Source organism: Hemicordylus capensis, chromosome 3 (genome assembly GCF_027244095.1).
Source record: "Hemicordylus capensis ecotype Gifberg chromosome 3, rHemCap1.1.pri, whole genome shotgun sequence".
Taxonomy (NCBI): Eukaryota; Metazoa; Chordata; class Lepidosauria; order Squamata; family Cordylidae; genus Hemicordylus; species Hemicordylus capensis.
This window is the reverse complement of record NC_069659.1, coordinates 59,076,991-59,090,347: the sequence shown is the minus strand read 5'-3', so window position 1 is coordinate 59,090,347 and position 13,357 is coordinate 59,076,991. Positions and strand designations below refer to the sequence as shown.

Sequence of the window (13,357 nt, the reverse complement as noted above, 5' to 3'; positions counted from 1 at the left end):
CACAAGCTGTTGTCTCAGATGCACATACAGAACTCTGCTTGCACAAAGTGTTCTCTGCACTTTGACATGGTTCTGTGACTGGGGGAACAATCGCCATATGCAGAGGGGAATATCCAAGGGCAACCACTAACTAAAACAGGTTAAAAACTCACCTTAGAAGATGGGTCAAATTTAGAAGTGGCAAATTTTGAATAAATTTTGCCAAAAATACAGCAATCTCACATGAGACTTTGTAGCAGCACCAATAGCAGTAATGGGCACAAGCCTAAGTCTTACAAAATGGTGCTAGACTTGTGATTGCATGAAGTTTATGGAGTGCTGCTTGGCCATTATGGTGCCAATGTAGCAGGTTTGCATACTGTGCAAGTGTCTGACATCATCTTGGAGATACTCCACACCCATTCACAAGAGGAGGACAACCAAGAGCATGCACATATACACAAGGGAGGGTTGTGGGCTGAGACTTTTTGCAGGCATCTTGAATGCTTATGCATACTCAGAAGGTTTTTTCATTATTTGAGTGAAAGAGAAGCTCCTGTGCAGGCAGGGCTTTGAATTGTTTCCTTTGTGAATGGTCTGTGATCAGAAAGACATTTCTTTACTGTCATTTCTTTTTCTTGCCTTGATTGATATCACTTTGTAGGTGTAATATACCAGAACGTTTGCCCTCCATCCCTTTGGGCACTTTCAACCCACCATCACGGTCAGTGAAGGACAGACAAAAGCTACTAATAGATTCCATTCAGCAACGTAAAAGGAAGCTGGAATACCTATCTCAAGTGAGCTATTTGCTGAGGTTTATGAAAATGTCCATAGAGTTGTATTATTATTTTTGTCTTTGAATTAAATTGTAAGATTTAAAATTGAATACTTCATACTTTTTATTGAATAGGATAGGTTTGGCATCTTACAGTTCTGGTGCTATAGATGAGAAAAATAAATCCTTAAGAGCAGCCCTGCTGGATCAGGCCTAAAGCCTATCCTGTCCAGTATCCTGTTTCCCACACTGGCCTGCCATATGCCTCTGGGAAACTCACAGGCAAGAGATGAAGGCATGCTCTCTCCTGCTGTTGCTCCTAGGGATGTGCAAACCGGTTCGGGGGTTCACAATTCACAGTTTTTGTTTTGGGGGTTTGATGGTTTGGGGGTTCTATGGTTTGGGGTCAAACCGACCCCCCCCGGTTCAGTCCAGACCTGGACCAACTCCACTCCCCATCCCCAAGGCTCGGAGGGTTTGTGGACCAGAAGTGTCTTTAAAAAAAATTACCTTGTACTCCCGTTGAAGGAATTCCTGCAGGTGGCAGGAGGGTCCACGGAGGGTCCCCCTCCCCCCGCCGGACCTCTAAATGACCCCCTTGCCCACTTTGGGTGCTCTCCTGCCAGTTTTCGGCCTTAACCCAGCGGCATTGGGGAGGGGGGTTCTGTCCACTCACCCCACAGCATGTATAACTCCTCTCTCATATCTCCCTTAATCACCTTTTTTCTAAATTAATGCACCCCAGATGCTGTAGCCTTGCCTCATAAGGAAGGTTTCCAGGCTCCTGAACATCTTGGTTGCCCTCTTCTGCACCTTTTCCAGTTCTACATTGTTCATTTTGAGATATGGTGACAGGAAATGTATATAAGTGACAAAAATGTGTCACTTATCCCTATCAGATAGCCTGTTCATCCAAATGTCCTCTCTACATACTCCAAATAAGTCTACAAATATGAGGGGTTATTTAGATGAATTTCTCCTCCCCTCAAGATGATAAAGGGATTTGCCAGGAAAGCACTAGGATGTCCATGGAGAATATCCCAGTGAGTGCTCTCTGTGTGTCCCCTTCCTGACTGAGAGGGTGGGAATTTTATCATCAAAACCAACCCAAATTTCCTTCAGGCTATTTATGGTTCTTTCAGGAAAGGGAGCAAAAGCTTCCTGGCCAGGGCTTCCCTTTTCCCTCAGGGCACACAGGTCTTCCGGTAGCCTCTAGGAAAGTGGAGGGGGAACTACCCCAACAGTTTTAACTTTGATCATGAATACATATGCAGCCTCTTTTGTGTTGGAAGTTAAAGGGTGTTTGCGCTGTCTCTTGTCAGACAGTGGAGGACAGACTAGTGAGTCAGAGGGCTAGAGGGTCAAGACATTGGTCACCCCTTCTCCACTGCTCTGACACTATCCCTTTGGATATGTAGATTGCTAATCTCAGGGATTAACTTCCTTCCTCTCTCTCTCTCTTCCCCACCTGCCCTTCTACCTTGCAACATGGCAAGCCTCTCTCCCTGCACCATGTGTGCAGAGAAGATGCAGAATCCATCTGCATCCAGCTAGATAGATAGATTAGAGATCCTAACTCCTCACTTTCCTATCTAGAATGGAGTTCCTTAATAAATGCCTTATATATTGATTTGAAACTATGAATTGGCTCCAAGTTACTTTACTCTCAGCATACACGCATGCCTAACTAAATCCGCTGTGTGTTGTGCCTCTGTGCACTCTGCTATAATGAGAAAGGGATTCTCTCACCACAGAGAATTTCCAACATTTTGCACATTAATCTAAGAAAACCCAAGGATTACTCATCTTTTCCTATTTTAAGAAACATGCCGGGGGCCATTTTTTCTGTTTAAGATAATTTCTCATCATATACTTCATACCTTTCATGTTCAGTGCATTCTCTTAATCAATTAACTATACTATGCACACTCTGTTTGCCTTTATCTTGTCAGCAGTACCTGGCCTGCTGGATTTTTTTTAAGGATAAGTGCGCTGAATATCGCTCAAACTGTGCAAATATCCTGCACATATTACAATAAACTACTTTCATTTGCTATGAAAATTTCAAAGAAAGAATTGTGCTTTTGATGGGGGGGAAGTCACAGTTGCAAGGACAAAATTGACTTTGGTATTTCAGTTCACTTTTCAAACTTCTGGATAGTGAATAGACTCAACAGGACACCCTGTGCACAGAGATGAGCCATTTATTCATATGTTTACATCTACACTATTCAAGCAAACAAATGTATTTTTGTTTTGCATATAAAAGTTAGGAACAACTTTATGGAAATGGAAAAAGTAGTTAAAATGTTGCCTAAATTTATCTCCACTGAAAATTGCCCTATTTAGTGGGATGGTATTTCTTTTTTAGTCAGTATTCACAACATTTCCTTGCATTTTTGAAATATTTGTATCAGCTTCACATTTGTATAAAATCCATATTATCCAAGATCCAAAAAAGCCGCACAAGTAGGAAAATACTTTTAAGGAGATTTATGGATTCATGAAACTGCCTTGTATTGAGTCCATTGGTCCATCCAGTGCTATCTACTTAGCTACTAATAATAATAATGATTATTGTTTACACAGTCAGACAGGTGTTATTGACTGGTTTGTTTTATCCAGAAATCGAGTCCTTCCCAAGGACTTGGGATGGCTGAATTTTATTATCAACAAATGAATTTTAGCCCGTTGAAAAACAGGCGCTAGTAATGCCTTCGGCCCCCGCCGCCTCGGACGCTGCTGCCGAACCGCCCTCCCAGCTGCCCGATCCCACCATTTCTACAGGAAAGAGGAGCTTCCTAGCAGAGCTTCTCTCTCTGCAAAGGCTCTTCTCAAACTGGTGCTTTGAGTGGAAAGGGCCCTTAGTAATATGGGGGGGGACGGGAATGGTGGGATCGGGCTAGGGCCCCAAGGTTTCCCCCCCCCGCCCGGCTTTGCCGGCAGTGCCAGGCCTCGGCGGCGGCTCCGCCACCACCTCTTCCCCCGGCGCCTCTCTCCTTTGTTTGCAGCGGCCGCTTCTGGCCCTGCCGCCGCCTCACCCGCACTCCCGCCGCCAGTTGCCCCGCCACAGCCACCGCCACCTCTGGCCGTGGCCGCAGCTCCACCGCCGCCGCCTCGCCCGCACTCTCCTCCCGGCGTGGGCGGCGGCCACTTCTCCTTCTCCCGGCCCCAACATGGCCGCCGGGTCCTACCGTTCGTGCCTCCCTTGCTCTGTTCTGGGCATGCACTGCGCGCATGCCCAGAACAGGCCAGACATGAACGCACGCTTGGTGTCCGTCCACGGACGAACACCAAGCATTTTATTAGAGAGGATATGGTTGCTGTTATTATTATAGATATCGTCACAGAATATAGGCTTTTCGCAGTAAAGTTGCTTTTTGTAATTGGCTAGTGGTTATTTCTGTGGCCCCTATGGTGTTGAGGTGCTCTTCAAGGTGTTTTGGAATTGCACCTAGGGTGCCAATTACTGGACTCTGCTTGGGTCCAGTCTACTATTCCTGCAGTGTATCTGATAAAAGGTATAGCCGAGGTGTTTATGGCTTGTATGGTGTTCCCATATGGCTTGTACGTTATTCCTGCCATTGAGGTTATCGGTCAATAATTACTTGGAACTGCACCTTTTGCTGGGTCTTTCATGATGAGATGAGTTTTCCCAGTTGTTAGCCATTGTTCAATATCATCTCCTTGTAAAATTTGATTGAACTTTTTTGATAGTTGCTTATGAAGGCTTGTTGGGTGTTTAAGCCAAAAGCCATGCAGTTCGTCGCCTGGAGCAGTCCAATTTTTAATTTTCTTTGCTCTTTCACTTATAAATTCTGGTGTTATTATTAGATCTTGTATTTGTTGGTTACATTTTTCGACCTCTTTCACCCAGCCTGCTTTTTTATTATAATCTATTGGATTGTCCCATAATTCTTCCCAGAATTGCACTGTTTCTTCTTTATTTGGTGTTTCTTTTTCTCCTTCTATGCTTTGGTAGAAACGTCTCTGATTCGACTGGAATTAGAGATTCTGCCTGTGTTGTGTAATTCTGGCTTCGTACCTGCTAATCTTCTTTGACACTGCTGTTATTTGCTGCTTTATTATTTCCAGGACTCCTCTAATTTTCCTTGAAACCCCTGCTAACTTGGCTTACCCCTGCTAACTTGGCAAAGAGGCACCTTTTAACGTGGTGATTCTCTTTATTTAGCAGGGGAAGAGTAACTGGCCCTGTCCACCCCCTGCACAGTACCTCCAATGACTGTTGCTGGTGTCAATCTTATGTTTATTTTTAGATTGTGAGCCCTTCGGGGTTCCATCTTATTTGTTTGTTATTTCTCCGGGTAAACTGTCCTGAGCCATTTTTGGAAGGGCGGTATAGAAATCGAATAAATGAATGCATCTAGATGGTATTTTTGAATCAGATACTGTTTGGTGTTTTCATTTGTCAGCTTCTTGTCTTTCATATCTTTCAATTTACTACCATCTGATCTAAGCCTGACGATTTTATTTTCTAATCTTATCTTCCATTTAGGTGATGTACTACTTTCCTTTTTTAGAGGTTCACTGATCTTATATCTGAGATCTTGTGTTGTTATCGTTGCTGCACTGTTCATTAGTTGGTTTGTTTCTTGCAAATTATTGGTGCAAGTTATTGCACTAATAACTTATTATTGGTGCAAGTGCAGCATTGACATCTTTTAATGCCTGAGCAAGTTGTTTTTTGGCAACTGTTTTTAGAGCTGGAAGTCGAACCCTGGTGGTTATTTGGTCCATGTGTTCAGTTATTTTTTTGCTTTAGTTCTTGTTGCTTTTCTGTTAAATGGCATTCAGGTTTTTTAGGTGAAGGCAAAGGTGGTGGTGGTGGTGGGTTTTTTTTTGCCAGGTTTTGATTTTGAAACAGTTCGGCAACAGTGGCATCCTCCTATTTCCATCACTTCCTCCACCTGTGCCTGAGCAGTTTCTTCAGTTGGTGGTAGTTCTTCTTCCATATCTTGAGTCTGTGTTGCTCTTTGCAGTTCTACCGGCTCAACTCCTGTGAATACTTTATTTCTTATTATGAATCTTCTCTGGTCTGCTAGCCTTTGTTCTATTATTATGAATCTTCTCTGGTCTGCTAGCCTTTGTTCTATTATTCCTGTATCTGGATGCTTCTCTTTCCAAATTTGGCAGATTCTTTTTAAATAACCTCTTCTAGTTGGACTAGACTTGTAATAGCAAATCATTATTTCCTTCTTGGTGTTTTTCCTATATTTTTTCCAGTTAAGCGACGTTTCTTCCAGTAACTTTGCTGTCTCCAGCCCTGGTTGCTCAACTGAAGATCCTGAGTCCTGTAACCCACTTGCCACCAGATGTCCAGGGACTCCACCACCTGGTGCGGTCCTTGTTGACCCGGGCAACGAGCGATCTGGTATAGATTTATTAAAGTTATGTCTCACCATATTGTTAATGGGATTGTCACTCTTCGTCTGGCTCCTCTGATGAGACTGTCCAGTATGGTTGGACCTCTGGCATAGCTCTCACCTTCCTCAGAGGTGAATCACCATCAGTCAATTACAAAAATCAGCTTTACTGGGAACAGCCTATATTCTGCGACGCTATCTATAATAATAACAGCAACCATATTGATAATAAAATTCAGCCATCCCAGGTCCTTGGGAAGGACTCAATGTCTGGATAAAACAAACCAGTCAATAACACCTGTCTGACTGTAAACAAAAATAATAATTAATAATCTACTTTACTTTTCAATAGCTCTCTAAGATCTCAGGCATATGTCTTTCCAAACCCCATCTCTACGATGGGGAGCACACTTTAAGAAGAGATACAAGAGATTGATGCTGAGATCTTCTGCTTCTGCAAGTTCTATGCCACTGAGGATTGTCTTCCACAGAGCTGTTGGGGAGGATCTGCTATTTTTTAAGCAACACTTTTTTAAAAATCCATTGGGCATGCTGCTTACATCAACATCACATTGCCATACAAGATGTTACTTTAAGCACATCTCTGGCACTAACATGCTTGCTTTTTCTTATATAAACTAGCCAGTGCTAGCTGAAAATAAGTACTTGGCCTACAGTGTCACTTTGGGACTGTACAATCTACACTAACATTGTTTGGCCTTGAACTGCCATTTGAGATTGCGGTAGTTCAACTTTCTCTCCATGCAGCTTTCAGGTGTCAGGAAGCAGACTGTATGGCTTTCCATCCAGAAGTATCCTGGAGCTGGCTCTGATATGCAAGGCCTATTCAGACATGATGTTGTATGTGCAAGTGCATTTCTGTACTCATATACATGTTTATGTGTGAATGACTGCATGTGTGTTCATAAAAATTGAACCTGGGCATAGGCCCCCTCAAATGAAGGGCATAGATAAGTGTACTTTTCTACATGTACTTAACATAATGTGTGACTAGTGCTTATCTCTTAGTACATGTGGGATTGAGTCAAACAATATTATCACAATATGAAACTGACGTGGCAAAAGCACCTCATAGTGAATTTACCCACAAGGAAAGGTTATGTGTAAAATGGACCTCAGCATACATTCCATGTTTGTATATCATACATTATCTCTAGAAGCAGTATGTACATGGCAGTATATGCTCATCGTTTTAGATTGCCCATAAGGTTGTGCTTTAGGAACTGATCAAATGTTCATTCTCACTCCAAACCATCTGAACAATATAACCATCTTCACATGTGATGCATTTGAACATGTACTGTATATTATTCTGTTTCTTAGCTGGGCAAAACTGTAAAATTTCTATTTCTTGCAATTATAAGTAATAATTATATAACATGTCAAGCACATAGCTACAGTACTAAACAAAGGTGAATCAGCCTTTACTATTGAATATATGTTATAATGCTACTACACAAAAGGCAGTGACAGAATTAATGTTATATTTTTAGAGAATGACCACATATACCATAGTATATGTGTTTACTGAGAATGACAACATATAAAGTAAAGTACCTTGCATCCCCTTTTCCTGAATGTGGGAATTGCTTTGGGAAATATAGTACACATGTGAGACTACCTGAGTTTCTCTGTTTTATATCTCAGCCTTGATGCCAACCTCATCAAGGGAGTGCATATTTCACAACTGATAAGGGGAACAAGTCTAGTTCCTGGATTAGTGATCAACTTTTGTTAATGGGAACAAAGGCAGTTTCCTTCCTGGCAGAGTAAACTATTAACTCTGTCGCTGAAGAACAATCATCCAGTTACTGATATTCAAAATTTCTCATTCAGAAGCATATATTATAAAAATACGATCATGAGTATTTTGTGCTGATTGTAAATTCAGTGTACATACCCTGGAAAAAACATGTGTATGACAGTTATATGTGATGATCCACACATTTGCAATATGTTTAGTTCCACACAGAAGTGAGTTCTGTACAAGAAATGTCGCACCTGTGATTTAAGTCCAGGTTATTTCAAGGCATGCATTGATAGGACCATAGCTTCAGTTGATAAGAATAATGAATATACTCAAATGTCTGCTTAAGTGTTATTTTTTCTTACAGAAACTTCACTTGATACAGCCACATACAATTGTCCAGCATACAGATAACAGCAAAACACCTGCTAAGAATGTGAGTAAGAATTGATTGAATTCTTATATGCACACCAAACTGAAAGAATGCCCCACACTGAATTGAGGGATGTGCCCGAACGGGCTCAGGCAGCCCCAGGCAGGGTGGGGAGCGGTTCTCTTGAGAAGCAGGTAAGCAGGTCCTTACCTGCTCCGTTGCCGCCCTGCCACTTTTCTGGGCACAGCGCTTGCTCTGTTCCCCGCAGCCTGTGTGTGGTGTCGGCATGCACATGGGTGGCCATTTGTGTGGACAGCATGGTGTTGATGACTATGCACATAGAGCGAGCACCGTGCCTGGAAAAGCGGCAGGGCAGCATCAGAGTAGGTAAGGTCCTGCTTACCTGCTTCTTAAGGGAATCGTTCCCTGCCCCACTAAACCAGTTGAGCTGTGGGTGCCGAAGCCGGTTTGGCGCTTCCCTAAGGAGGTGCTGTATCAGTTCATGCACATCCCTAACTGAAATTGGTGGAACTTACTTCTGAGTAGAAATCAATCGTATTGGATCTTTCAAGCATTTGTTATGTTGTTTTGCTATTAAGCAGCTGCATGGTATGCAGAGGGTTTCATCCGAGGTATCTTCCACACGTAGAAGATATCTTCTGCTGCCGGAAGAACTTTTGTTGTTTGCACTTCAACTCTAGATTGTTGTTTAAGAAACGTAAAACTAAAGAGTGAACTCAGATATGATGCTTAACACATCATTTGGGCATGTTTGCTGTTCCCCCTAAATGAAATAGCAGGCGGGGGTAATCAGAATTGGAACTGTGATATATTTAACCCTTTCCCCTTGTGTCGCAATTCTAATGAAAATGCTCCTCTGCAGCTGGCGGGGGTGGGTGGGTGGTGGTGGGGTGGGGTGGGTGGGTGAGGAGAGGAATCTTTCAACACCACAGATTGAGAATAAAAGGTGTGATGCATACTCCCCATACACCATAGTCCTGATTTGGTCTACTGTACCTGCTATTTTCATTTGGGGGTGGGGGGCCTGCAAGTCCAAATTAAGTATCCTGTCTGGTTTGACCCTAAATCCAAAGATGTGCTTCTGCTTGTACTGCCAGAGAGCCCATCCTGTTATGGCACTCTGTGGACTATTGTGCTAGTGTTTCCACAAACGTTTGCAGAGCCCCTTTTGCAGAGCTTCTGTTTTTGATGCACTCAATGTCCTTTGGATACAAACTTCAATGCACAGAGACTTATAATCATTATTTGTGAGGTAGATTCGTTATTTCCATCTAACAGTGTGGAGGAGTGCATTTTCCCAAGTTGTTTGGCAAGCCTAACAAGGATTTGAGTCCCCTCCAGGTCTAGGTCCAGGTCCCAGCTTTTACTCCACTTGTATACACAGGCAATGAATGATGGATAATATGTCAGATTGAATAGAAAGGGCAAGTATATTCTCAGGCTAATTTTTGATAGCCTCAGAATATAACCATCAGCCCTTACCTGCTTATTATATTTTAATATTATAATAAACAGATAAGTATTGTTGGTTACATTCTGAAGCCATTAAAAATTAGCCTGGGAATATATTTGCCCTGGGAATATATTTGTATTTGGTCTTGCACATTACCCGTCGTTCATTGCCTATGTGTATGGGGCAAACTCAAATCAGATACTTGGTTCATCTTTCATGAAGTTTATTTGGTGATTTAGTGTGAATATTTTGATCATTTTTTAGAAAGTATTTGGTTTTTAGGAAGCTTGTAAAATCTTGGCTTTTTACACAGGATTTTGTATGATTGTTTCTGTTGCTGCTGGTTTGTAATTTTTATGGTTATATTGTGCTTATTTTTTAATCCTTTTTAATCAGATCTGTATTTTTATGTTCTAGCTTAATATTTTAACTGTATTTTTTAATTGTCTTGTTTTAACTTTTGTGTGAACCACCTTGAGATTGTTTTACTAAAAGGCAGTATAGAAATTTAACAATAAATCAATCAATCATGGTTTCTGGTGTGCTGTGCAGCCCTTAGAACCATACTAGGCATTTGACTGAATGCATTTTATGGAAGCCATATTTAGACTAGGGATGTGCAAACAGGTTCGACATTGAACCTGTTTGGTTCGAAAGTTGGGGATCGAACTGAACCATCCCCTGTTCGGTCTGACCCCAGACCGACACCCCCCCCCCGACTGTTCGGGGGGTTTTCGGATTCTTTTAAAAATTAAAACTTACCCCTTCGGGTGAGCTGTTGGAGGCAGCGGGGGGGGGTCTGTGGAGGTTCCCCCTCCCCCTGCTGGCCTCCCTTATTGTCGCCACCAGCTCGGGCCTTCCCCCTCCAGCACGGTGGCCATTTTGGAGGCTGCCACACCTGCACAATTGACCTCTGCATGGCCTGGGTCACACAGAGGCCAATTGCGCAGGTACAGTGGCCTCCAAAATTGCCACCACATCAGAGGGGGAAGGCCCGAGCCAGCCAAACAGCCATTGGTGGCAACAAGGGAGGCTGGCGGGGGAGGGGGAACCTCCATAGACTACCCCCCTGCCACCTCCAACAACTCCCCCGAAGGAGATAAGTAAAAAAAACTCCCCCGAAGGAGATAAGTAAAAAAAAACTCCCCGAAGTAAAAAAATAAAAATAAAATTATTCACTAACCCCACCCCACCCCCCAAACTGGGGGGATTTGAGGGGGTGCCACACCAAACTGGCCCAGTCTGGTTCAGATCCGGTCCAGACTCAAACTGAACGGGACCAGACGGTTCCGTGCACACCCCTAGTTTAGACATTATGTTGTATCTATGTTCATACTCAGTGTATCTGTGTTCACAGCAGTGTACTCTCTGTACCCGCAGACATGTTTTTTTGTGTGAACAACAGTACCTACATTTGTTTTAAAAGTGAGCCTGGTTACAGGCCCCTCAAATGCATGGTACAGATGAAGGTGTACTGCTGTGCCTGTGTTCAGAATAACATGTGAATAACTGTACCTGTGTTTTGTAATGCGCTCTACATGGGACTGCCTTTGTATGTAGTCTGGAAACTTCAGTTGGTTCAGAATGTGGCAGCCAGGTTGGTGTCTGGGTCATCTCGGAGAGACCACATTACTCCTTTGCTGATGGAGCTTCACTGGCTGCCAGTTGGTTTCTGGGCAAAATACAAAGTGCTAGTTATAGCTTATAAAGCCCTAAACAGCTTAGGCCCTGGGTATTTAAGAGAACATCTTCTTCACTATGAGCCACACTGCCCATTGAGGTCATCTGAGGAGGTCCGTCTCCAGTTACCACCAACCCATCTGATGGCTACACAGAGAGGAGCCTTCTCGGTTACAGCCCCAAGACTGTGGAATGCGCTCCCTGTTGAGATATGATCCTCTCCATCTCTGGCAATTTTTAAGAAACATCTGAAAACCCATCTTTTCACCCAAGCTTTCCCAGCTTTTTAAAATTGTGTTTTAATTTTATGGTTGATTTTAAATTGTTGAATTGTTTTAACTTTTTATATGTGTTTTAATTGTTTTATGTTAACTGCCCAGAGATGAGTTTGGGCGGTATAGAAGTTTGATAGATAGATAGATAGAATCTGTACTTGTATACATTGTACACTCATTGTATGAATATTAAACATGGGAATAGGGCTAGAGGCATACTTAAAATGGGCCTGTCTTTTATTAAGCAATAGGGCTTAATAAGAAGCATGTCACGTCTGATTTTAAGCATGCCTCTGTAAAAGCCTAACTTCTGCTTAACATCTAACATCTTAGTAATAAGAGGGGTGTTAGAAGAAAAGGGGTGTGCAGAAAGGGAGGTGATGTGAGGAATGGATATGGTGAATGCACTTTGTGTGTACTCACCTATACTTCATTCTATCCTCTACCAAGAAAATAATAACATCCATTATATGTTCTCTCTTGCAAAATGGCAAATACCATGCAAATACCATGCAAAATTACTTAATGCAAAATGGCAAATCTGAAGTTTGAAAATGACAAATACCCCTCAAAATGACATAGCAAAATAAATAATTTGGCAGCCCCTGGACCTCAAAACAATCTCTAAGAACCTCAGTGGATTTGGGATTTGTCCCCAAGTAAATCAGAATTTATATTCTCTCATGGCTCCAACTACCAGATATATATATTTTCCCCAGTGGAACAATTCTGTCCTGGCTAAAAAAAGTGATGCCAATTTCTTTTTCAAGAAAAATGAGAATGTCAAGAAGAGAGTGTGCCGAAGGAAAGCCTTTTATAAAGATCCATCTCCAGCCTGCAGACTTTTGATTAAAAGTGGTACAAATAAAGGACGCATACAAAACTCGAGCCATCAAAAGCAGCCACCCGCGAAGCAAAAGACTCTCTCTAGGGGGAAACAGCATCCTTGTCAGGAAGAGGAATATTCCCTTGCCATGCTGGAGGATAGGAAGGATCACAATATGTCAATGGTACAGTATCGGCATTGTGTGCTGAAAACATTCAGTGGGTCTTAAAGTATTTGGTATGCTTCATCATCCTTACTGTAATTCAAATCTTGCTTAAAAGGATACGGTCATCATATATAAAAACGATATGATCAAAATGTTGCATGAATGCAGTGTCTCTCTAGGTTAGGATGATAAATTTCAGCTCTCATCATGTGAGGACACAATTTGATTCTTACAGAGAGGGTAATATTTATTTATTTTAAAATATGCATACCCTGCTTTTCAAGCCTAGGCCCCAACAAGGCAGCTAACATGACCAACATTAAAAAGATACATCCAATGAACAATCAAACTACTTAAACCAATGGCAAACATCCAGACTAGTGTTGCACTCTTGCAAATATATTGCACTAACATGAGGACATAGTCCAAGATAGGTCCATAAAGATGGGAGCTTCTGTTCCAGACTAGTGTGTATGTATGCATGTGCACGCACACACACACACATACACACAATTCCCACTATTCTGGGCAGACTGCTTGATTCTGCATTAGAAGTCTTGTGTACCTGAAGCCTTGAGCTACCTGGCCTCTGTGGCAATTCACTCTGTCATAATTAATTGTAAGTAATGAAGCTGGCACACTGCTTGAAAGAAG

The 13,357-nt window shown here is 42.3% G+C and overlaps 1 protein-coding gene across 6 annotated transcripts in view; it reads left to right on the top strand.

Moving 5' to 3' along the window:
* MORC1 (MORC family CW-type zinc finger 1) overlaps nt 1-13,357 on the top strand; it is a 77,470-nt gene that overhangs the window by 52,368 nt on the left and 11,745 nt on the right. For all 6 annotated transcript variants that reach the window (XM_053304823.1, XM_053304825.1, XM_053304826.1 and 3 more), the window contains 3 exons: nt 644-779; nt 8,277-8,345; nt 12,482-12,721. In XM_053304823.1, the coding sequence (XP_053160798.1) occupies nt 644-779; nt 8,277-8,345; nt 12,482-12,721 (445 nt within the window). The remainder of the gene's footprint in view (nt 1-643; nt 780-8,276; nt 8,346-12,481; nt 12,722-13,357) is intronic.